Source organism: Micropterus salmoides, unplaced genomic scaffold, assembly GCF_014851395.1.
Source record: "Micropterus salmoides isolate LMB-PRFRI ecotype aquatic unplaced genomic scaffold, ASM1485139v1 Ms_hic_scaffold_20, whole genome shotgun sequence".
NCBI lineage: Eukaryota > Metazoa > Chordata > Actinopteri > Centrarchiformes > Centrarchidae > Micropterus > Micropterus salmoides.
In genome coordinates this window covers 18,818,885-18,845,921 of record NW_024041151.1, presented here as the reverse complement: position 1 = coordinate 18,845,921, position 27,037 = coordinate 18,818,885, and the positions used below count along the sequence as shown (strand labels likewise).

Sequence of the window (27,037 nt, the reverse complement as noted above, 5' to 3'; positions counted from 1 at the left end):
TGTAGTTCTTCGTAAATCTCTGCAGACAATGCAGACATACAGTGGGGAAGACGTTAGTATACAGAAAAACCTCTAAAGGAATAAATCAGTTTGTCTTTAGTTATTGCTGGATAAATGTGTAAAATATCATGAAATGCATTTATAGTACCGATTTCAAGTGATAACACATTGTTGCTTTGAGTCGAAAATAGTAGCCTACCCTGCTCGTTTCTCCCTGTTTCATTTTTAGCACAGTTTGCAAGTCAGCAGATAAATTCTAACCATTTAGACTAACATTATTATATAACCTTAAGCAGGCATGTTTCCTGTTATGAAATATAATATGTAAGTGAGATACTGAATGAAGGTGTAGTCTAAAATCTGTAGGCTAAAATGTACACTACATCAGTATTATGATGAGTTTTTGGTGTTTATTCTGGCAGCAGTTTCAGAGATTCACCAGCAGAGGGGGGTTTTGATCCAAGAGAAGGCCCATTACTCACTCTGTCTGAGGCCTTTGATCTCATGCTTGTCTTTGGTTAATGGTGGGATAACTAATTACATTTTCTCAAGGACTGCATTCAGTTACACTTCTGGGGTTACTTGTACGAGTATTTTCATGCTACTTTAATCTTCTACACTTCTACATTTAGAGGGATACCCTACTTTCACTCCGCATTTATTTGCCAATAATAGTTACTAGTATCTTTGTAACATATAATTCTACATACAAAACATCTGATTGTTGTAGATTAAAGTACACAGCTGTAGATACAGTATAAAACAGTTCAGATTAGCTACAACACTGTAACAACATAACACATTGAAAGTGGCCATCCTGCATAATGACTACATTTGACATACATACTACATTTTGCTGATAATAGACTACTTCTACATTTATGTAAATACTTCTACACTGTGGTATTTGCTACTTTTCCATAAGTAAAAGAGTCTTGGGTTAATCACAATTACTGTATATGGCCTGCTGTCAAAAGCCACACTGAGCTCTCAAAGAAAACCAAAAATGCAGAAGTCGGGGTTGTTGTTTTTTTTTTGCATCAGCTGCTAGTAGGTGCTCATTGGTTACCTCACACACAGAATCTCAAAAAAAGATTATGTTCAAAGAGATGATAATTGGGAAAGGTACAAGTACTTTATATAGAAAAGATAAGATTTAAGATAAAGGGATCTAAAACTGTGTTGGGATGGGTGGTGGCACATGTATTGTGCAATGCACGCCACAGGGGCAGGAGGCTTCATGGCTGTAACGGTCTCCTGTAGGATGGGTTAAGTAATGAGTTTAGTATCGGAGGCTTGATCATTGGAACAATGATCAATGGGACTGATGTTCAACCTAATATTCATTGGAATTCTGGAGAGGGGGACTGATCACTGAATCCGTGGAGTCATGGCAGTTCTTAACAACAACATAGGAACGTTTCTGGCACTGAGCCATGAGGCCCCCTAAAAAGTTAGAAAGTTACATACAACTTTTAATTTGTCATTTTCCATTTGCACCCTGGTTTTATTTATTAAAGCACTATATAGCCTAGAGTGGTCTGTTGAGAAGAGAAGCGGTAGGTTTTGATGGTCTCAGAGAATCAATTGTTGAGAAAGAACCAAGAAAACCGAGATTAGTTCCTCAGTAAATTAAAGGGTCAAAGATGCTTCTTTAATGTATTGGGTGCCACTATGTGGGCATCAGACAAGTCGTACCTGATTAGTGGGTGCAGGAGCAGACAGGTTAGACCTTAGGAATGTGGTGAGTTTCAAGCTTGTGAACAGATGAGGTCAGAGGATTAAATGTGTGTTGGGTCAGTTACTGATGGAACAAGGCCAACTACAATGGTCACAAAGTAAAGGAATATGCCAAACAAAAATTGGTGGAAAAGGTAAAGATAGCTTCCATTACTCACTTAAATAAATAACCACTGGTATTCGTCAATCTGAGGGTCAACAAGTCCCAAGGTACAAGGTAGATTTATTTATCATTTTACGACACATGGTTGTATAACGAGGTGAAATTGTAGTTCTCTTTATACTCACAAAAGCAAAACATTATATCCAAGACTTATATACAGTAGATGGGTGGATAAATAACGAGTCATAGAAATATATTTTACATGATGGAGAGCTGAGGATGAATTTAGGAGTCTCAGCCTGAGGGAAGAAGCTGCTAAGAAGTCTGGTGGTATGACAGCAGCAGGGTGAACAGGCTGTGGCTGGATGGGTACTGTCTTTTAGTATCCTTTGGGCTGTACACAGGCACCTCACCTCAGTGATATCAGTGATAATCAGTAGATGGATGCCAATGATCTTCTGAGCAGAGTTATTCACCCGCTGCAGACGTCTTCTGTCTTGGGCCATGCATATCCCAGGGCAGTTTGTGATGTTTTCAGTCAGGATGCTTTCTATTGCTCCTCTGTAAAGGATAATCCCATCATCTAAATGAGATAGATTAAACACAATATCACTAAAGTAACTATCTAAATAATTGTAACAATGTCAAATCTATTGTGTTCAATCAGCAGTCCATTCCATCACACTCATAATGTTCATACATATACACATGCACAATTAACTCTTCTAGGAAATCTTGGCCAGAAGAACACTTTTCTAAGAACAAAAAATATATATTGGAACTAAATTAAATATTACCAAAACCATAGTGAATTTAACAATGCCAACATTTTCATACTGATGCTCAATCTGCTCCACACTCCAGTGAAAATTAAAGATCAGAAGTGGAGGTCAGCAGGACAGAGGCTGTGGAGAAAGCAAAAAGAGGAGTGATGGGAGCAGGAGGAAGAGAATGAGATGATGGAAAGAAAGAATGAGGAAAAGGCGCAGAGTCATAAATGTGGGTGGAAAATAATAAGCAAAGTAATATATAATGCATTTTGACTCTTTTGGTGGGCTCTGTGAATAAACGGAGGCAGTCATAGGCTGACAATAGCAGAGTTGGGTTAAATCGGCTGTTTGTGTGGACAGGTCATCGGGTCGAGGGTCACATCTCTCCTATTCATGACACCCCAAGTGTTGCCACGCTCACACACAAACACACACTTGCGCGCACACATTCACGTATGGCAGTGGCACTTTCCCAGCATTTGTGGCTGGGGCAGATCTGGGAGAGTTCACCTCGGGTGCACTAACTTTTCACTGCGAGGTCAAGGGTGGAGATGGAGTTTGGGTGTGGGGGTGTGTGAAAGAGAGTTTTGGGGGGAGAAGGAAAAGACAGACAGAACGAAGGACAAAAAGGAAATCTTCATTGTTTAGACCAGATTGCAGGAGAGAGAAAAGAAAAAGTGGGTAAATTGCAGTTATTGAATTACTTGTGTGGCTTTACTTTAAAGATCTTTTCACCCAAATTACAAAAAAAAACCAAACACATTTTCTTACTCTCCTTTAGTGGAATATACCCATATAGATGGTTTTGGTTTTATTTGTGCAGGTTTTGAAATATCAAACCCTGAGATTTCTGCCTTCATTCCAATACAGTGGAGGTGAATGGGATTTTGTTTGTGGCACTCAAAGCAGTGAAAAGTGACATTTTGAAAATTCAGCAGCAACGTGTCTTTTTTAGAATCCACTTATCCTGAATAATCTGCAATCTTTGCTGCAACAAAATAAGTCAACATGTTCTGCGGATTATTTTGAGTAGCAGGGATAGTGATTTTGGAAAGACAGTAATTCTTCGTCGCTCGGAGTACGTCCCACAAACGTACAGGAGTGGCAGCAGAACTCTAACAAAAACGTCAAGCAAAATAAACCAAAACTATCTGCATGATACCACTGATGATAAGTGGGCATATATTGTTTTTTGGAACTACTCAACAATACACGCCTCAACCAGCCAGGCAGTCACTACGCCACCAATCTCTCTTTCATCTTCTCTTCTCCCAGTCAGAACACTTCAGTTAGCGTGAGAGAATGAGTGGCTGCAGGTTAGGATGTGTCCAAGGGAAAGTGTTTCTGTCTTTGTCTTTGCGTGTTGGGACCGGGGCTGGTAGGCAGCAGAGAGTCGTGACATTCTCACAAGCTTCCGGGACCTTTATTGCTGTGGCAATAATCAATAGCGTTCCCACAGAGACAGAGTCTTTTGGCTGGGCGGGTCAATACCTGTCACTCAGGGTCTGATCCGTGGCACATACCCTCTTACTCAGCAGCTACAGCAGCCTCACTCTGTCTGCATCCCTTCTCCCATGTCATCTTATGTATCTCAGGAGTGTAATGTTATCACAATTTAAGCAGACATGTGTTTCATCTGAAATCATATCCAACTGAGCCACAGTATCAGTGAAAATCTATAGTGACTCCTATAGGACTGCAATTAATGATGGTTTTTGATTCTTTTTGAGTAATTTATTTGTCCAAAACCCATTTGCAATGATATAAACCAGAGAAAAGCAGCAAATCTTCACATCTGAGGAGCTGGAACCAGAGAATGATCTGCATTTCTTGATAAAAGACTTAAACAATCATTCAATAATCAGCATTTGTTATCAGTGAATATTCTTTCAATTCACAAATCAGTTCATCTTTTCATCACTCAACTCCAGTTGTTGTTAACGTGTTTTATTGTAAACAGAATGATTACATAATCATCTGCAGGTTCAGAAAATTCCACGACCAGCTTATGAAACTCTTTCAAAACTAATTTTACGAATTGAAAATTTCATACATGGCAGTTTTGAGAAAATCAAATCAGGGTTTTTTTTCTGCTACTAAGCAGCTGATATTTGAGAAACTCGAGATTGTTTTCCTAAAAACAAAAATAGGCTACTGTTCACTTGGTTGCGAAGGAGACTGTTGTGAAAATGTAACCTTGTGATCATTTCAGTTAAGAGTTCTTGTGGTGCACACTTTGAATTACATTCAGTCACTATTTAGTTACACACAAAAAAAGAACATTATGTTGAAACTCACACATTTTGACTGTCTCCTTTCATCCCAGTAATATGTGTAGCTAATCCAACAAGAGCTGGTTTCCAACAAGAATGGTTTTTGCACATTTACTGTAAGTAAGCGACAAGTCAGCATGTTTGTTAGAAATATAAATATCGTCATGTTTCTGGTCACAATGGACAGTGTCAGATGAAGAGGGGATGTTGAGGAGCTGGGAGCAGTATAGTGGGCTGGGCTTTGTTTTGTTTTTTTGTTTTTTACCCCAGGTGGCCAAAACTGCAGTTTGACTCAAGCGCTTTAACAGAATTGCTTCAGTAAAAAAATAACCTGTGTACGTCAAGTCCAGTCTTTACACAACACCACTTAGTCAGCACAGAGAAGCCGATGCTCAGACTGAATGCTCTGGCAATACCTGAAATAATGAGATTATGAGGATAGTGATGGAGGTATGATTGCATTACCTGTTCTCATGAATATGAAACAGATTGTCAACAAAACATTTATAATATTTGATTTTTTTTTTAGTTCATTTGAATGTTATCAAATACAAAACCTGCTCAGTAAATTCATTTTACAGTAGTTGATGACAGTGAGCCTTACAGTCTGGTGTGAAGTGAGGGAAAAATCTCCTTTAAACCTTCTTCCACCTTTACGCTGCTGCAGTTTAGAGTCACTTCATAGATTTTGGTTGCAGAGGCATGATTTAGGAATATCAGCTCCTTTTTTTTACTTCTCACAGAAATCTCAAACCCTGCACACTGATTCAAAGGTGGGTTTACTTTTGTATCTTTAAAATCTTACAGACATAACAGATAACAAATTACAGGATATTTGTGAACACCCTTGGGCCCCGTGATCTCTACAAAGTAATGGTGAGATTAGTGTGGACTTCTCTGCTTCTCATCTTCTCTGCTAGTCCCTGGATGACGCTGTCCGTCGCCTCGTTGCCAAGCAACAGCGCAGCCACTGTCAAAGAATTCTGGGGGATGTTTAGGCAGCGGCATGCTTTGGGGGGAAGGAGTGTGTGTGTGTGTGTGGCGGCAGAGGAGAAGCAGGAGTGTGTATTGGCCTGGGTAAAAAGTAGAAGGACACTCTCTGTTGTGCATTTATATGAGAATTTTCTTTTAATCTTTTAATCTCAGCCATTACACCACTTGGTGATTCTTCAAGATCTGTTTTACAATCCAGCCTTTCATCAGTGTCACAAAGTAGGCCTACAGCCCGGATCTCTGACGAGTCAACTTTTCTCTCACCAAGAAAGAAGAACTTGCTCTTCACACACACACATACGCACACACAAACACACACACACACACACACACACACACACACACACACACATATGTTTTTGATGTTTACAGTGTGTTTTCATTGTTTTACCCTGGTCACAAGGTGATCTTCTTGACCTACAATAACATGTGAACCAAACTCTGAAATATTTTCCCCATAAGAAATATTACATTTTGGCAACACTACATGCAAGAAGTAAATGAATGTGCAAAAAGAAAAAAAGCATGTTATGTTCTTATGGGACTGTGGGACACAGAATGCATTTCCAATGAAAGCTAAAACGGTCTCTCTTGTGTGTCATGGCCGTAAGACTTCGATGCCTCTCTATAATTGGCTTCCTGCATTCGCTGTCTGTCTCCTTTAACGCCCCTGGTCGTGCATCATATTTCCTGCCTATCGCGTACATTTTCTCTACTAAATGTTGCAAGCTGCCAGCACAGATGAACAGGTCCCAATTTTATCATGGTCGCTGGATGAAATTGGCATAGTGTAATGATGTTTTTGAAAAACACAACAGTGGTAGATATGTGTGCAGGACTTGTGTTTGTCCACTGAGCCTGTTCAAAAAGTCTCCTCCCAATTTACCTCTTTGTCCATTTGACTCTATATCCTGTGTTGCCTAAACATGCTTCCCACAATAAATTTCAATGACATTCCCTGCCACAGCATTGCCTCTCTCTCTAACCTCTCTCCTCTGCTCTCCATCCTCTATAGCCTTGCCCTAGCAGCGGGGAGGAGATGCCTTCACCAGAGGAGGTTTATTTTAAGGATTCCCCTGTTCCCTTTGTCCTCTCTCTACTTTCCATTTCTCGAGGGGACGGTTTCATAGCCCACCCCGTCGACTGGGCCTCTCTCTCCCCTGCCAGGCCTTTTAGCCAGCGGGTTAAACATTGATTTGTGAATGGAGGGAAGCACAGTGGCCCCTGCGTCGAGTGCAGCGGTCCCCTACTGTTTCTGTGTGTACACACACACACCCCTACTATACACCACCAAGACTAACAGCCAACATGAAAGCTACTGAGCTAAAAGGCCTTAATTCAACAAACTGAAGATGATAGTGTTTCAAATGTTTTTGTGTTGCAATTTAGCCTTTGATAGTTTTGATTGGACTTTTTTAAAATACAAAGTCGTCAGACAATTTCCACATTGTCACAGCATTGTGTTTTCTTACTAACTAAAGCCAAATACCTATAGGCCTACAACTTAACAGAAACGTTTAACATTTTTAAGGGACAAACTTGTTTTAGTGCTTGAACTTAAAATGGTCCAAATCTAATGTTTTAACATGTCTGGAACATCATTTTCAGATTTAAAGATGTTTCTTGTCGACAAAATAAGTAAATAACATATCCTGTACATCACTTGTTGAGCTGTCTGTACATATAGGCAATATTTTTAAGCTCAAAAGAACAAACTTCTGTGATCTTAACAGTGTGTGTTTGATGTGGTTACAAGGTCAAAAAACGGATCTTTGCACTGTGTTACTGCTTCTGAGAGTGTCAAAACTCCTCAGATCCATGAGTGAAGGATGTCAAGGTGAGAGTGAAAGTGGACCCTCTTGACTTCTTACTGGGTTTCCCGCCTGTGGAAGAGTCAGGGCATGAAAAGGCAAAGAGGGAGAGAGAGAGAGGGGAGTGGAAATGGAGGGGTTCCTTTTGACCACTCAAAAAAGAGAGCAATGAATGAGAGGCGGGCTGGGGCTGAGAGGGGCTCTGGCCCTGTGGATCAGCAGAGGTTAACTCGGCTTCTTCAGAGGAATGAAAAGGGAAAAAACGGATTGAGCTTTAAAGAGGAGGACCCCCTGCGCCCGGGGGCGGGATCAGACAGGATGATTTATTAGAGAGAGAGAGAGAGAGAGAGAGAGAGAGAGAGAGAGAGAGTGACGTTTGTAAGCATCCAAAAGCTGCAGCGCAAACGCAGCATTCAAAAGTGCTGATATGCACGACATGAGGATGGGCTTGAGTCAGATTCCAGCGAAAGGGAGACACCGGCGTAGCCCTTACCTCTCTCACTCACATATCGGGGCTTTTACACAAAACCATGTTACGCATGAACATAAAAGCGTCCCAACTCTCTTAATAGGATTTTTCAGTGTGCTAAAATGCAGCTTTGTGTGCTTTCAAGCAGAAAACGCTCACAAAAAAGTTCTTTAATTTGGTTCTTTTGTTTAAATAATTGTTAAAAATCTCATTAGTGACAGTGTTCCTGATTTAACCAGGTGCTTTAACCTTGGCGTTTAAAAATAAACAGAGCAGCTGCACAAGTGCAACATAGCAGAGGTTTATAGTGTAAAATTATATATGCAATGCATTGCAAAGCCTATACCAAATGATCATTATAGTTTTGCAATCTTTTTGTGTGAAATGTGCTATATAAATCAAGATGCATCATTATGTAAAAATATTAGACAACACGGCCTATGTCGCCCCATCAATCGTCTGTCACATGAGCATCATATAATCCACTCATTTTCTGTCACTCCGGACCACACTTGCCACACAGGCCTACAGGCTGCCCTTTCTGCAACAGAATGGCTGCACATGGCGCTGAAGGCACCGCTTTATGTCCAAGTGCCTGGTTACAGCGTTGCACTAGTTTGCTCACACAAGAGAGGGGGCACAAGACAAACACTAAACGTCATGCAGTGCGGTCAGAGAGTAAACAGTGTCGGGATTGTAATCTCTTTTTGGGTAGAAAATAGGGCTGTTGTGTCTTTAAGAGGGGCTGCTGGTCCCTCATCGCAGCTGCTGGCGTGTGTGTGTGTGTGTGTGTGTGTGTGTGTGTGTGTGTGTGTGTGTGTGTGTGACACAGAGGACAGCGGAGATTCATTACTTAAGCAGTACAATGGACATTTATCACCCCGTGGTGTTATTCAAATTCAGTACCAAGCGAGGACCTTCTCCACTCCTCTCTCCGCCTTGCGTCGCGGCCGCAGCGTTCATTGTTGGAGCAGCGTAAAGAAAAAGCCAGGAGGGCAGAGAGACATCCATCCAGTCAGCCAGTCAGTCCGAGAGACCCGTAAAGGAAGGATGGAAGGAAGGCAGGAGCGTCTGTCCGGAGTGTACGAAGCCCGCTGCTCTCCTGCTCCTCCTCAGCCTCTTTTTGTCAGCATCCAACGCTGCTCGCTGGGGGGCATTTGGACGGAGCAGAGCGATCCGAGAGAACGCACGTCGTGGGAACTGAACCAAGGACGCACCAACGGGAACTAAAGGGGTTTCCAATTTTTATTTATTTATTTTTTCATTTCGGTTTCATTACCAGCTATAAAACCCCAGAGGAAAGAACATGAACGCTCCAAGTGTATTTCTTCAAATAGGAGAGGATTTTTTTTTATTATTTAACATCCGTGGAAAGCCATTGTGCATCTTGAGGCACCAGAACTGAACAGTCTTTCCCTAAATCGATGACAGAGCACAGGTGCAGGAATGGCGAAACGTTTTCCTGGCGTTCTCACCTCGAACTTTAAAATGAAGGAAAGTCCAGTTGAGCTGTTTGATTCCTGTCTTTTACACCGTTTTTGAGACACTTTAAAAGTAATAATCTCTGGTGTACCGAAGGAGATGACATTTTTACTTAAAGATGCAACGACCGTTCAGCCATCTTAAGGGCCCAGAGATCTGGACAGACTTGGGGTTAACTTTACAACTAGCAACCAGTGTAAAGACTTGGGGAGATAATGGTAGCTATTTCATACAGCATTTTTTTTAAAAGTCACACAGCTTTAACAATGCCTCCTTAGCATTATCAAACAATTCCTCAAAAGACGGGAGTTTCTTCTAATGTGGCGATCAGTCCAACAGAGATCAGCTTCTAGCTGACATTTATTAACGGAGTGTGCTCAAGCATTTTGGAGTTTGAAGGAAAGTTGCACTGCAGGCTATTTGAATATATTTTTTATGTCTTGGGGTTTAGTTTTCTGCTGCAACAACTCAGTTTTGGAGATGCACAGGAAAGCTAATTTTCCAAAGGAAAAGGCGAATCAGAGGCACTGCTGAGCAGGGAGAGTGTCAAAAATAATGCACTGTACTGCAACTCTTTATCTTGTAGGGAAAAAAGGGAAAGAAAACAGTTTTCGGCGTCAGACGCATCCAATACTCTCAAAGGGCATTTAGGCAGCCATAGCAGGTGCAGCCATGGGCCTATATAATAACTGTGCCCGTGCACACTTGTGATTTAAATAATCAAATGCTGAATTTCCTCTTTTAATCTTGGCAGAGCATTTACAGAGTCTTTAGCGACTGATTGTCCAAACGCAATTCTTGAGTAAACTCAAATTCACCCCCAAGAATTGTGTATGGACATCTGTTGCTGCAGACTCACATTCATCACTGCTGTCTTTGGCCAAACGCCATACCAAGAATGTAGGCCTCCAAACCACAAAGAAGGCTATAGAAAGGCCTTTAGTCCCCGTTTGGTTTTGTAACTGTCACATTTCAGGTAAGATACAACCCACATGTAGCATGTTATAGAGAAAAACGGCGCGGGCCTTGGCCAATAAAGTGGAGGAAACCTATTCTGCCTCATGTAATGTATTTTTCGGGGGTGTCCGTTGTGGTTGGCCCGATTGATATTTACACTTTGTCGAAGATCTAATCAAGACTGTTTGTTTTAAATGGCAAATATCGACTAGAAGCATTGATGTATCGACTGTGTTTGGCAAATAGTAGAAAGCAGTAAGTTGAGTGGTCACAGAGTGAGGCCTGCATGCAGCACAGATGCACGCTGTGGATGAGACGAGCAAAGCTAAAAAAAAATAATAATAAAAAAAGACCTTCTCTGATATTTGAAGTCATGGACGAGGAGGATAAATACAAATAAACGTGGAAGATTTGATAGCCTACATTAAAAAAAGGTTTTCGTTAAAACTACATTTGGTGGTAAAATAGCTTCTTAAATAATTTCTAATATTAATAGGGTATTAAGAGCTTATTAAGGCAAAGCCTAAAGTGCATCACACAGGATGCCAGTTAATCACATATAGGCCTATTACTTAAAACATAATTTTTAAAAGACATTTAGTTCTTCTAAGGTAAAGGCAAAGGCAATGTACTTAATTTAAAGGTGTTTACTGTACTGTAACAACAGAAAACACACAGAAGAGGCCTGATGGTTGATGCTGCCAATTCTCTGGAGCCAAACAGCGTCACAGATTAATCACGTGGGACACCTTTTGATTCATTAGATGTTTTTATCCAATCACTTTTTATTCCTTTTTAAAATTTAATGATTTTACAACGTTAAAATAGTTCAAATTGTTTTTAAACGAGAAATTATTAAACATTAAAACTAAGATTAATCCAATAAATAATAAACACGATTCACGTTTTAATGCAAAACGTATATCAAAAATATATTACCTCTAGCTATTTTCTTATTTTAAATATCTTTTTTTTAAATGTCTTTGATTTTTTTTCGCTGTTGTAGACTCACAATTAAATTCAAAACACTAAACACACACATACACCCACCCACACACACACACACACACACACACACACACACACAACAGCCAACGTGCGTGTTGTTGTTGAACATGAAAGGCTAACCTTTCTTAATTCCAGGGGATCAGTGCATCATGTTTGCCCATGCAGAAATGCTTCTGTGTGAAATGGACTCTGCAAGTCTCTACTGTTTCTCTTCATTTATTTTACAGACTACTGGTAGCCTCTGAATTACAACCGCATGCTAGATATTGTAATATCTGTAACCTTTTCTGCACAAATGCATGATTTGTGCACTTTATGCGTTTTAACAAAAAAAAACTAATGCATTACAGGAATGTGTTTCCCACAAAGAGCTCCTTTTTAAATTTTTTAATCAGCAGGTTACAGTGTTGTTAGAGCTGAGTCCTGTAATATTCTGAATGTGGCGGTAGATACTAAAACAATACAATTAAGAGGCACTTGGCTGTAAGCTTAGTTTTCATTGGTTTGCTCAATTTGAGCTGTATATTCGAACTACAGTGTTCTGTTCACATACAGCTGACATGCATTGAGCTTCAGCACTGCAGGAAACTATGGGAGCCTATGGATGCAAGAGGAAAACAAGATGGAGAGCAAATCTGGCAACAGTTGCTTTTAGCCCAAAAAAGCGACAGGTGTCACTTATACACAAACAAGTCTAATTAAAACGTTTAAAATTGTGTTAACATGATCGAAATTTTTGTGGTAAATGTACATTTTCTTTAATGCAGGGATGCACTTGAGTTTTGCTCTTTTTCGTTATAGAACAAATCCAATTACAAAAAGGATCATACTGTCAGTCTGAAAGGAAAAATAAATAAACACTAGATCAATGCTATTATGTAAAACCATAGTCTGGCAGTTCGTGTGTTGGCTAGTGTTTACTTTATGGTTGTTCACAGCCTGGAGATCACAGGCATTTTTTATAGCTTACCCAGGCAGTGTTGTAACCTGAACTGTTGTTCTGTGTTCGTTGTGATACACGCCTGTGATCTGATGGTGAGGCCAGGTCGACTCTCTCCCCACCAGCATTGTCACTATCTCTCCTGCTGAGCAGTCAGCCGGTCAGTGTGCAGGCTATGGACATGTGGACTAAACTATAAACCGTGCAGGACTGACGGAAGACCGCCAGTATTTATAACTGAGCTCATATTCTATCTCTAGTAGCCTACATAACAATAGATTTGCACACGAATTATGGAAAAATAAAGTATGTATCTAGGCTATAACAGATAATTTTAAAGTAAAACAAGAGCTTGAACAACTTTGAAACCTTTGATGTTCTCAATAGTTGATCCAAACAAATTGAAAAAAGATGCAACATTTGAAATGAGGAGCCTAAGAGGCATCAGGCCTACACACATATGCAGAATCAGTCTTTACTCATCTCCTCACTCTGTAAAAGTCTCCATCTCGCACACACTCAGTACCCCAGGCCTATAACCAGCTGATACAGAGATACATTTTCTCCTCTCCAACCCCCTCGCAGCCTCATTAGCATTTCCTTTCTACCGGCCATTATCGGTCGGTTTCCCGTTGCAAATCGGACTCCACAACCGAGAAAAGATTTTAGGTCGCCCCGAGCGTTCATGGGAGGGCTGCCCGGAGGCTAGACCTCGACCTCCCGCAGTGGTCCTGTAGTTCACCCCCCCTTTATGAATATTCCAGCTGAGTGGGGCTATAGTAAAAAATTTCCCCTGTGTCCTTTAATCAGCCTAAAACTGCAGTGTGATCACAGAGCTGGGCTTAAATCGATCAGATATAAGATATCACCAGGAATTATCGAAGCGTGATGTAAAATCCTAATTGAGAAAAGCATTTGGCTACAGGCCTCTCTGTGCGATGTACACTGTGGTTTGGGTCCTTGCAGCCAAAACTGGACTCTTCGGAGTTCGCAAAGTGCAGAAACACAATGTGGGTTTGGGATTTGTAGAAGAATAACATTTAGAGTGAGAACAAGCATCCTAACATTGACAAGAGTTGACACGAGTTGACACATATCAGTGCAATTGCAAGACAAAGACAATAGTATGTAAGAGCTACATTTTCCTAATTTATTATATTTTAAATTCCTTATTTCACTGCTATGTTTATAAATGGAAATTCCTGCCAGCAATACATATTAAATAAATATTAAGAGTGCAATTCCATGGCATAAAAAAAAAAATAGATCCAGATATGATTAAAAAAAACTTTTAATCTTTTATCATTTTTTGAGGAAAAATATCACAAGCAATTACAATAAAATATATTTTAAGAAAACAACTTTTTATCCCCATCACATGGGTCCAAAAAAAGAGGCAAAAAAAACTCTCTTCTACTTTCTTCTATGTGTAACACTTTATTGCACCCTAATTAGCATTCCTTAACACTAAATTAACATTTATCACTCTATAATGTAGTTGTAAGTTTTGTTTATTAAGGAAACATCCATAACTGGTTGCTAGTGTATAAGATGATTCATGACAATAGTATAATAGTTATCATATAAAATGTATCTTCATAGGAAAAGTTAGAATTGTTGACATTCATAAAACATTAATAAAATGTCCTCATATCTGCTTATAACTACATCACATCACACATGCGTTATGAACAATTTATTAAATGTTACAGCTTAGAAATGCTAATTAGGGCGGGTTGAAGTAAAGTGTTACCTTTTCTTTTATATTTGTGTGAACTGAAGGTCATTAGACCTCAAGATGAGGTCATTTGATCTTTCAGTCATGCTAGAGGAGAGGATGTAGGGAGATGAAGGTTTACACGCCAACTGTAGGTATTTACACAACTGTTAGTTGACCAGTTCAACTGCAGCTCCCTGCGACTGCCCTTTAAACCTGTCCAGTTTGATTTGAAAAAATGTACGCATGTGTCCACAGAATTCCTGTCTCACAGTTTCCACATTTTTCCTGGTAACCATCTCTGAATTTTCACTCATTCCTGCGGGCCGACATCAATCACCTCAGATGTCACGGGGCAATAGCAGCATCAAACGGGGTGGCGTGTTGTTGAGATGGGGGGGGGAGGGGGGTGAAACAGTGAAGAGGATGTGGAGAAACGGCCGTTACAGAAGATGTTTGTATTCCTCAATTCATTTTTTATCCACCATGAAGAGTAGAAATAAACACGACGTTGTCTTGGTCTTGTAGTTGGTAGTCCAGCTCCCCCTAAGGTTTAGAAAACACACAAAATATTCAATATTCTAACACCTCTACAAGTGAAAGGAGAAATATCTGTCTTTACCAGTACAAATTTGTGTATTACTCCTGTGTTCCCATTGGTGTCCAATCAATGACAAACTTTGCATTTCATTTACATCCCGTGTTGTGTCCTGTAATTGAATCAATGGATTCAAACTGAAGTGCTCAGACTGGGTGCGCATGTAAATATGTGTTCAGATATGAGACCCCATGGACAAACATGTCTTGCAGCTGCTTTCACATGAGCTCACTCAGAGAAAATTAACAATCTCAGTATCGGTGAACATATAGGCCAACCTTCCTCCTCCTGAACGTCTGCACAAGCAATTTTTTTAGTTAAAGGGACCTATGCATGAACACATGAACACAACTGTATACATAAGCTCAAATCATTTAACACTGCAATGGGGCATCCTGAAAACAGACAACATGGGTTAAAATAGCTAAAAATACAAAAAAAATGCATGTTTTTAAAAGCTGCAGGAATCACACACACACACACACACACAGTACCCCATCTGACAGGGAACACGGCTCCAAGTGCTCACCATTAGCTCCCAGTCTGCATCATTGATAAGCACCAGAATCCCAGGTCTCCTGTGGGAAAACACACTGTTTTCAGTGAGACGCATTTCCCAAAGGGAATAGAGATGCAAACACAAGCGTGTAAAAGACACAAACAGGTAAAGCAGGAAAGCTTTTTTTTTTTTTTTTTTTTTTTTTAAATTAAGACAAAATACAAACTGAAATTTGAAAACTAAATTTGTGAAACAGGAGCTACAATAAAGATTAAAATGATGTTTAATGAATGAGAGCTATAGGTATTGCTTTCTTGGAGCGGAGATTTGTATTTTTTTTCTGAATCGAAGCCTGTCTAATTAAAACATATTTTTAAATACATATATTATCACTAATTACATTCTAATTAATTATTACCAATTAGAGTTTAGTCTTTACATTCTCTAGGTGATGAATTGTGACAAAGAGGTCATATGTTTGTGAACACCGCCTGTCTAACAGTTATAATCAACCAATATAAATTTCCTTATAAAAAAAACATAATAAAGACACTTGAAAGTAATTGAACATTTTTATTGAAATATTTTAAATTGTTTTTTGTTGTTTTGTTTTGTTTTTTACAATTTAAAGTAAAATGTAGCCCAGAAAAAGACAAGAAATCAAACCTGGTGTTTTCAACACTTCACAGTATAAAAATAAAAGACAACCAGCATTTTGTTTGAGGAACAAACACATATTATTATTATTATTTTTTATGATAATAAATCTATCAGTGTAAGTGACTGCATGGGTGTGTTATGTTCATGTTACAGCCCATACAGGACCATAAACAAGCACATTGGGGTTACTCTCACTACCGATAAAGCTATGTACATTTAAACTGCTCTATCTGATAACATGCAGAGAGCACTTGTATTACCAATTACAAATTACTGAATTGTTTTCTGGCTAACAAGGACTGAAAGTAACGTTCATGTTTTTTTTTAATAAAACATACATAAGTGGCTGAAGTAAAAGAGTAGGGAGATTGTGGGGGGAAAACAATCTGTCAACGGAAATTAATGGGGGCCCAAAAATAACATACAGAGGAAGCCTTAATTTTTTTTCCACCACCCTTCAAAGGAGGATAATGGGGATAATGGGGGAGGATAACAACAGGCACCTATGGGTACAGTCTTCTTAAACAAGTTGGGTATTTTTCTGCTGAAAGCCACAGAGTAAACAGTTTAGGTGGCGAGATAATGCCTTAAACAGATATTGATGCCTCTTATGCGGTTCAAGTGAGCTTCTTTCCACCTTGTAGATGCTCTATGACGTCAATGAGAAAGGGCACTGTGAGAGGAACCTGTGAGTACAAACGTGGGTCTACACAAGCGGCATGAAAACACACACACACAAAAACAGGGCTGCGTTGAGAAAGAACAAAATTTTTTTTTTTTTTTTTTTTTTTAAACAGGTCAAGATTGTACATAGTTCATTTTTAAAAGATAATGAAGAAACACCTTGATGATGGTTTGCTTAAAAAGAGTGTTTGCTGCCAAAATAGAGTGCACACAAACACACACATCTAATCTAAAGGGTTTATAGGTAGTTCAGCTTTTTCTTCATTCATTGGTTATGTGGTGCTATAAATAGTCCTGCACAAAGGCAGCTCTAAAAGTCAGCTAGTCCTGTAAGGCTGCTGTGAGCCCTGGATCCACACACACACACACACACACACACACACACACGTTCTCATGCACACAGGTAATCATCTTACTGAAACCCATAACCTGTAGGCTAGACTGTTTTTTCCCCTGCATTTCAGCAGTTTCAAATTGCAGGAAAAATGCTTCAGAAAGCTCCTCGACTCACCGTCTACTTCACTTTCATTTTCAAATACTCAGTACATTGAAAACTGTTCTTACAGAGCAATTTTGAACATATATTACATATTTTGAAGTCATGATTTTGTTCCAGTGGCGCTGTGATTTGTAACATATATGGTTGTATTGTTGTACACAGATCAAGTGTGTGTCAAGTGCACGCACACACTCACACAGACTCTCCCTGGACAAAGAGCTCGGGCCGTTCCTTCAGCAGGTTCCGTTGGATCCAGACCAGCAGCTGCTTCATGTCCCCTGGAAAACACACACACACAAAGCCCATACACAGGCAGACAACAGAGGTCACAGGTCAGGGGTTAAGGGTCAAGGTGCATGGTTCCAGCCCCCTGGTCGATGTGACGCGACGGAAGCACCAGGCGGGACGAGGCTGTGTTTGTGTGTGTCTATGTGCATGTATATTTATAAGTGTATGTGTATGTTGGGGTGAGGGCGTGCTAGAAAAGGGGGGAGGGTTGACTGAAGTCAATGGCCAAGAGCGACATTGTTCACCTTGGTTAGAAAGAAATAAAATGAATGATTTGTGTGTATAAATGTAGGAATGGCTGAACAGATTAGAAAACAAAGACCATCCACAGCTGGCCATGCAATTTTCAAAGGCTAGAACAAAGAAAAAATATTAAAATATTAATGCAGATATCTTCTAAAAACATCTCATTCTTATAAACTATAAACAAAAATCCTATACCTCTCTAGCCTCATATTAGAATACTGACATTTTTCAACGCAGGACTAATAAATTGAACTAATATAATTTCAGAATAATAATTTTCTTTGTTGGAGTCGAACATTAAATCGCCTGAGCTTGAATATGAATCTGCTTGAGTTTTCTACGAGTCTGACCTCCCGAACAATCAGATTGACCTCGTCTCAACAATAGGTTGAACCTCACTCAGACCGGCTGACAGACAGCCACAAAAGCAATGACAATGAGGCGTTTTAGGATAAATCCGCACTAAACAACTAATAATGAATATATTATAGTAATGGCCGTTCACATTAACATTCAAGGTGGTGTAAGAGCTTTTAAGAGTGTGTGTGTCTATTAGCTTGGTGTGTTTCCTTACAAAACTCTACATTTCCTTATAAAAACAGAAACATGGTGTAATAATATGGACACATTAAGAGCAAGAGAGAAAGAGAGCAGCCGCAGAGAGAGCACATACGAGGGGTTAAGAGGACGACAGTAAGTCATCCCGAGCCAGGTGTAAGGAGAACAGGGAAGCCGTAGCAGGTATGAGTCGAACCACACAGGGATTCGCAAGTTCAGCTGGATCGAAGGCAGAGCTAATATCACATTTAAACAGTGCAAAGAAGACCGTTACATGAAACACATTCAGAAAAATGCAGGAGGAAAATGCTGCATGCTCAAATTGGATTTTGTTTGACTTTGCAGTTAATTATCCTATTAGATTTAGAATGTAGGCTTACATTTTGGGTTTGAGCACACATCTGAATTTACTGAGACATTTTGATGCCTGAAATCTTCCAAAGAATTCTCCAAAATGCCTACCTTTTCCAGGCCACCTTTTTCAGATGATGAAATTATACTGAGAGAGTGGTTTAGATTGGGATTCATGTGTTTTCAATTTCAAATCTGGGTCCACATGTCTGACAAAAAATATATTTTGTTCTCACAAAGGTTTCATTTATTCATCCATACAAATCGCAGAAATGACAGTGCCCCCATCTTAATCAACCAATGCTGATTACAAAACAGATGATACAAATACCCCACAAGCTAAACAAGACAAGACAACATCAAAACAAAGTTTAAAAAAAATAAATATTAGAAGGCCTACTTGCAGCACTTAGCTTGTGAAAATAAAAGATTCTTAAAAAAAGGTCACTGTGGGGGCAACCGACTGTGTGTTGGAGGTGTATAAGTGTGTGTGTGCCTGCACATGCAGCTCCAAGCCTGTGTGAATAGTGTTCAGGTTAATTGCAGTGCTGTCGGCCAGCTCAGTAGTATAATGATAGTGCTGGTTTTCTATGGTTCCAGTCCTCCATATAAAAAAAAGACAAATATCTCTCCCTTGCAACACACACACACACACACACACACACGTGTACTAGGCAGTGAATATTGACCTGCACCTCTGCGGGGCTAAAAACAGAACTAATCACTACAGCAGTCATAACTCCTTCTTTGTGGAGACTCCGTTCTTTGCTCTCTCTCTGCCATGGCCTATTGGTAATTTTTCTCCACCATTACCCCTTATTCGCTCTTTCATCCTCTCGCCCCCATTTACTTTTTCATTTGCTCTCTCTCTTTCTCTCTCCATATCACACACACACACACACTCTTTAGTTCTCTCGTAAAAACCTGCTCTCCTCCCCTCTTCCTCGCCTTCATCTCTTTCCATCTTGTGCCTTCTCTCTTTTATTTCCCTCCCTAAATGCACACACAAGCAAACATGTTCAAAGTTGCACGCAGAAAATAAATGGGATGCCTTAGCTCAATACACAAGTCAATAATAATTCACACTTTCATCAATTAAGAGTTTTATAACAGAAACAGTCTTCGGGCGCTCCCCCTTTTATGGCTTTCTTGTAAAAAGGTTACACAAATTTAAATCATCCAGTGTGAACCGAAAAGACAGGCTCATATAAATGAACTGTATTAAAAAAATGGAAGACAACGTAAAGATAATTGGGAGTCGAGAGGTGAAAGGAAAGAATAGCATCATGGAGGGACTGAGAGGTGAAGGTTTTGCTTTGCGGTCCAGGTAGAGGGGAAAGAAAATGAGGGAACAAACAGACGAGAGGGAAAATGCGTCACAGGCTCCTAAAGCATCTTGGGATATCTGCGTTGCGTGGGTGGAAAGGAGACATGGAGCGAGGGGAGGGAAAAGGCGCCATTTTGACTCTGATTCAAAACCGTGCCAGCTTTTCTTTTGTGCATGCAGTTTTTTCCCCCCTTTCTTCTCTTTTTGCTTTTCTGTCTTTGTGCGATTATGATGGTCATATGAGGGGGGATGAGCTATCCATCTTTCTGCTGATGTGAGGGGCAGAATTGGCGTGATCCTTAGAGTTATATAGAGAAAGACAGAGAGAGAGAGAGAGTGGGGGTGGGTTCTTTCAGTCGAGGGTCATCAATCACTGGCTGGGGTCAAAGAGAAATACGAAGGATTCAGAACCAATTATATCTGCCTTCACTGCGCCCCTTCTGTACCAACACACACTTGTGCAAACACACACACACACACACACACACACACGCGCGCACTGATGTGTAATGCGAAATTAGTTCAGAGCAACATTTTCAGGATCAGCAAACCTGCCAGATGCACAATCAGTCCAGACTTTAGATCACAATGAGCAAATACAATCAGGAAATGTTATGTCAAAATGTCGGCGCTTCTGTGACATCAAAATGATGAACTTTGTGCACCACATGGCAAAACTTCACACACAGAAACACACACACAGGTCCGCTGGTGCTGCAAGGTCATATCTGGCTCACATTCCCTGTTCTGGTCAACCTTTGTCTTTTTGTTGTCGTGGTAACATCAGCACCATGGATGAACACCCTTTGTTTGGTTAAATACCAAAGACACATATTTCTCTAGTTTGTTCTTTCTCTCCCTAACACACACACACACACACACACACACACACACACACACACACACACACACACATCTATATATAATCACAAGACATTTTAACCTCTAGGTAAGTGTCATTCGCAGCCTTCACTTTTCCTCCCCTTATTTTCTCAATGATCCGGGTCCTGAGCTGAGTTTGGCAAATAAAATCAGGCTGCAGGCAGGTTCCCCCTCGACTCCATGCTGAGTTAGTGACCCATATTGGAAGGAACCGGAATCCCTCAGCAAAATAAAATCTAATCAATTTGGAGGTGGAAAAGTTTTGTATGAATTGAGAAATGAGCCCTTGCTCGCCAAGCTGGCTGAAATGACCTCAGACAAGAAATGGCTTTGGGCTCTGTCACCCTACTTGTGTTTTGCAACAAGCAGAAAAAAACAACATAAACTTTGCTTTTACCCCATTTACTACCCCCATTCACACGCTCACATACATCGGCATTACCAGTGGGCAACATTCACAAGTGAAAGAGGCAGAAACGATCCGTTTAGAAGCAGAACAGGCAGCCACACAGATGTTAGAGATGAGGATGGAGGGACGGAGGAACAGAAAGAGAAGAAAAGGGAAAGTGATGGGAGGATAATAACTTATGGGAGGGAAGGTGTGACAGAGAAATGCGAAGGGGAAGCTAAAATATGGCTTATTTACATTTGTTTTAACTGGTGGTTATGGATTAATAATAGAGCTTGCATCAACACTGAATACAGAGTATCTAGTTTCCAGATTTTCTTGTTGCATGATACTAGCATAATAATAATAAAATAATAATAATAATAATACTACATTTATCTATAGAGTGCTTCCCATCAAAGTGTTTTACAAAAAAATAGAAACAGCACAAACAAAAAATAAAAACATGTCACAACAAAACCTCAAAAGGTGGCACTCAGAAGTCTTATAAACATGGAGTTATAATGTCCTCTTAAAACATTGTTGTCATGTATTAGCAGTTATAATGCAGTAAAGTATGTTTTAAAAAGATAACATTTTCTGCCACGTCCTAAATTTAAATAAAATAGTGTTTTAGGTAGGGAAAGAATCACTGCTTTCTGGAGGAACGCATTTCGATAATCTACTATTACAGAAGTTCTATGATAGCTACACTAAACAGATAAAGCCCTGAGGCAAAAATAAAGTATATCACATGCAACAAATTGCAAAATCCTCCCCAAATCCTAACATAAATTTAGTTCCATATTGTTCATAGTTCACTGCCAGAGGACTCTGCTACAAGCATAATTTCAGGATGGTCTTCTAAAGGTGATAATGTCTCTCAAAAGAATAAAAAAAAAGGTTACATAAAGGTTAAATGTGGCAATAATGATCTAGAAAAAGACTCATTTGTCTATTGTTTTGAGATAACAGCTCTAATGATGTGAAATCAGGACAATATTGATGGTTTTGCATTTTAATGTGATTTCTCTTTAGATTACCTTAATTTCCATACCCTCCTCTAAGTAACTATTTGTACAATTTTCTTGTACACTAAAAAAAGCCTAAAGGTGTGTTCACACTGAAAGCGAATCCAGCGTTTTGGGCGGCTTGATTACATACAAAGTCAATGCAAAGAGGCAAATTCCTACAAATTCGGAGGGCGGAGGGTTTGTCACGACATTCGCTGGTTCGCGCAAGTTAAAATTTTTCAACTTGAGCGAGAAATTTGATGGATGCGATGTTGCAAAAGATAATCACCCAAACGTCACCAGCGGCTTCGGAGTGTTGTTTGGAGAGGACCTGGTGAGCAGTGTAATGACAATCCACTGGCCGATGGGGAGCTGCTAAAGAACGGGGAAGCGGACGGGGAGGAGCGCTGCAGCTTTCGGACAAATAAACACCCGTAGTCGGTGTGGATTCTGCTCTGACAACTACACCGTTTACCCACAGGAGGAGCTCAGAGTTAACAGCTTTTATCAAATTAGCTTTTTACTTTAGTTTTTCGGATTACAACTTTACAATTTATCTTCACTCACGCTTCTCGGCAGTTAGCTTCCGTGCACCTCCGGTTCCACTGTTGTTGTTAGCATCGGATGGCACCCAGAGTTCTGTTGGACTACTACTACATATTTATGTAAAAAACAGACAAAACTGGACATCACTTGGAGAAAAGAAAACAAGGAAGTTGAGCTGTCTAGTGAGTTCAGAAAATATGTGTCTGTAACTTTATTCCAGCTGTCGTTGTACTTCACTGTGAACAGGTTAGCATAGCATAGCCCAGCTCGATCCGAACTCCATTCAGAAAACAAACATTTTAAAAGTTGTCGTCCTGCTGACGTCCGGCATCGGTTTGATCCGTTTATTGTAAATAAATCGCAGCAAAAGGTTTACAGCTGTTGAATTCGTGGGTTGTGTTTGGGTTGGGTTGTGTGCTTATCGCGTTGTGTGTGAACACTCAAAATGTCCAGCGGTCAAACTCGTGCGGGTAAAGCGAGGCGAATATTAACCTCGCTTTCTGTGTGAACACACCTTAAGTGCCTCAGTGAGGTGTATAGGAACACAAACTCTTGACTGTGAAGAAGGAATCCTACACGCTATAGGAACGAATGAATGAAGTGAATACAACTGATGGACCATCCTATATTACATTTTTGAAATACTTTTATTCTACCTGCCAGGAAGCCACTGGTTTCCACTTCCGTCAGCACGTCACTGTCAACTTGATGACGCTGCAAACTTGATGTGTAATCCATCACACTGAACCTCACATCTAATTTCCATTTTGTTAATCTAACATTATCATCACATGGTGATGTGATACGTACAGGTGATAGGGGATACTCACAAGGCACAGACTGGCTTGGAAGACTCACATGATGTTCCTTCACACCATTAAAAAGCAGCTCTGCTCCACCACTAGACAAAAAAAAAGAGTCAGATGAAAGAGTGTGTTTAGGGGGCATTTAGATACTTGAGAGGGTTCATCATCAGTGCATGAAAACTGGCTATTCTGCTAATCTAATGTATTCCAAAAAAAAACAAAAACAAGAGCACACATTGAAACAACACACAGAAATCTAAGCGGCCTAAACAGGTGGCACGATTAAATGTATAAAACCCAGTTAGACAGAGTTGCTATTTCTCTGAGCATACTCGGAAGATAAGTGGAAGACACTGCTGATAAACAAAATGTCACGTGTGGAAAGCAGGGCAGGTCAAAGTCTAGTCGCAGGTCTTTATTAGCAAGCTGCAATCCCAGATTTAAGTCTGTCATGTCTCTGAATGCTGACCACTACATTTGAAATTTATTTGTTTATTTATTATTTGTGCTTAGACCAAGTCTTTTCAGTGCTTAGGCCTAACAATTAAATGTTTGTGGTGTGCAGCTAAGGTTGGACAATATAGCTGTTATCACAGTTATCTCTTTTATATCTATGCTGAGCCATTGTGGACATTGTTGCAAATCACTGTGCAGGGCAGTTTTATTATGACAATATTGTATTTTTAAATCACAGTGATTAAGCACTTTGAATTGTCAGGTATTTTATTCAGTGGATTAGCCACAACCAGACATGCAAGTCTGGTTATTTTATATTGGATATAGGTTATTGTTTGGGTTATAGTAATTACAGAAATTGGTGGTCTTTGTTTGTATTAATTTTACCTGTCACAGACTTCTTTCACAGTCACAGTTTATGATCCTATGTATGTATCTAAGAGTTTACAGAGTGCAATAACTTTGAAGAGATCCTGAAATAGTCATTTCGGTTTTTAGTTATTTTAGTTATTTGTGTTGAATTTACAACCAGCTGTTCATCAGTTCAGTTTAAAATCCTAATGACTCAAAAAGATCCAATTAAACCCAAGGAAATATTAATGTATTATTGGAAACATTATTCCCCACATGCATGTTCTGCTGACCTGCAGTGTCCACTGGCTGAAAGACAGGGACGTTCCTTTCTGTAACATATTAGGTAATTACAAGGCGTCACTTTGTGCCGAAAAGTGATGGAGACATTTAAGGGCTCAGATTAGGGGTGCAGTGAATACACTTGCTCCCGAGATGTGAGCAAAACAAGAAGATACTAGAATAAATATTCACTACTGTGATATATGATGATAATGTAATATAATGTAGTGATCAGCAACTTTACATTCTTGGACAATGCACATTTGTTTCTTAGATTTGTTGGATTTGTTTCTTAGACATTGCATTGAATGTTTCTTATTGTGCAAATGAACCTTTCTTAAAGTATTTTCATTTATTTAACATTTAACATTACTCATTACAAGCAATTTATCAGAATCATTTTAACAAATACTTTCAAAAAGTGATGGGGACAAAATCAGCCCCTTCAAAAAGCAGTGGGGACATGCCCCCAGCGTCCCCAGTGTAAACACACACTAGAGACTTGATCTTGGTTGCTGTCAAGTCTCAATTCAAAGCTTTAGCGGGAGAAGTCAATTCTCAAGTCCTCGTTTTTGTGATGCAAGTCTGACTTGAATCCAAGTCTAAGGTCTATTTTGTTTTTGCAGTTTGCATGTTCAGTAATAATGCTTTGCCAGGCTGACTTTGCACATCTGGCTGAGCTGCAGGAGGTCTGTGTGCGAGACAATCTCACAGTTTTATATGTTTTACAGCGTCCACAGTGCAGCATGGTCAGAATGAGAATGAATGTTACTCAGCTGCCAGCAGTGTTATCTTTTGTTAGGTTCAGTTCTGTGGCTGTGTAACGTTATACGAGAGTTGCTCATTTTCTAAAGTGTGTTGAGCCACCACACCTCTGTCTGTCCCTGTCTAGTCAGAGTGAAGAAGCGGACCACAAGCTGATGGATATTTCATAAACAAACTCAAAACTGGTAGGCAGCGAGCTGTCACACTGGTTTGAGCTCGTGTTTAAATAAACGAAGGATAACGATATAAAAACATAAACTTAAGTAAACATTTTATTTCCGCATGAGTGGCGACAGAACATCAAAACAGGCAGGCAAAACTATAACAAAGAGTTTTAAATTCGCCTACCCGAACTCCAGGTGTATCGCTGTGGGCGCTGCCATGTTGTCGGCACATACAGGAAGTAATGGAGAGAGAAGTCGGAAGTGACGTATTTGGTACAAATTTCGTACAACTTTCCACTTAGTTAACCTGAGACATGAAATAATCAGCAAACTTATAATTATTTTTGAATAAACAATGTATTTTATAACTAAAGACACATATTGTTATTTAATTGATAATATCCACCTCTTGCTTTCTTTCTTTCTTCCACCTATTGAAGTTCAATGTTCCAATTTTATTGGCATGACCATAATCATGCACAGTGTTGCTAAAGCATGTTGTACAGAGTTAACAATTTATTTATAGTAATTCAGAATGTTAGAAAAAAAAAGATAACACTACTACATTATAGCCTTGTATAATGAAGAAAACACAAAATCAACCTATTCCCTATTCACAATATTGCCTGTGTAGTGTCAGTGTGAATGAGTGTTGCAAAAATATTATAATATATATATAAATAATAATATAATAATATATAATAATAAAATTGTGTGTAGGTAATTTCTCTGTAATTCACCAGTGTAAATATTTTGCTTATGATTTGGTTACCGGGTAGTTTTTAACTAGTTATAAAAATATTGTTGCTCAGTTACTTTGATTTTATGTTATGTGTTGTTTTTCATATTGCCCTCAACATGAGGAGCTAAGGAGTTGGGTTTTTTGTTAACTTGATCATATGAATACTCATTCTGGACATTGTTCTGTTCTGTATACTTGCAGTGCTTCTACTGTACAGTCAGTTTTGCAAATACCAACTCCTTTATCCCAAGGTGAAGTGACTTTATTTGTGTAGCACATTTCATACATAAATAAAAGAATGGAAAACCTTTAAAAGAAAGACATACAGTAAAAATAGTGTAGGCAAACAAGACGGTTCATGATTAGTATTTAAGGTTTAATCAAAGGCATCTTAGAAGCCAGAGGGTTCGTGGGGTAAAGGACATTCAGAGAGGTATTTTGGTCATAAGCCACTCAGAGATGTTTATACCAGCAGCAGAACTTTAAAGTCTTCTCTCTGACACATTGGAAGCCAGTGCAGAGACCTGTGTGATTTGGTCAGTTTCTTGGTCGAGCAGCAGCATAGGCCTACTTAATGAGACTTTTTAAAATTATATTGTTATCTAAACACCTGTAGTGTAGGGACTTAAATTATCATTTTAGGCCAGACTTGACCTATTTTTTCCCAAG

General features: G+C 39.5%; 1 protein-coding gene across 1 annotated transcript; it reads right to left on the bottom strand.

Moving 5' to 3' along the window:
• Positions 1–13,819: 13,819 nt before the first annotated feature.
• urm1 (ubiquitin related modifier 1) lies at positions 13,820–25,878 on the bottom strand. The gene is made up of 5 exons (XM_038734258.1): positions 25,811–25,878; positions 23,633–23,703; positions 17,400–17,481; positions 15,391–15,439; positions 13,820–14,809 (listed from the first exon to the last, which is right to left on the bottom strand). The coding sequence occupies exons 1-5, from the start codon at positions 25,843–25,845 to the stop codon at positions 14,741–14,743; spliced, it is 306 nt and encodes a 101-aa protein (XP_038590186.1). The 5' UTR covers positions 25,846–25,878; the 3' UTR covers positions 13,820–14,740.
• Between the last annotated feature and the right edge of the window lie 1,159 nt (positions 25,879–27,037).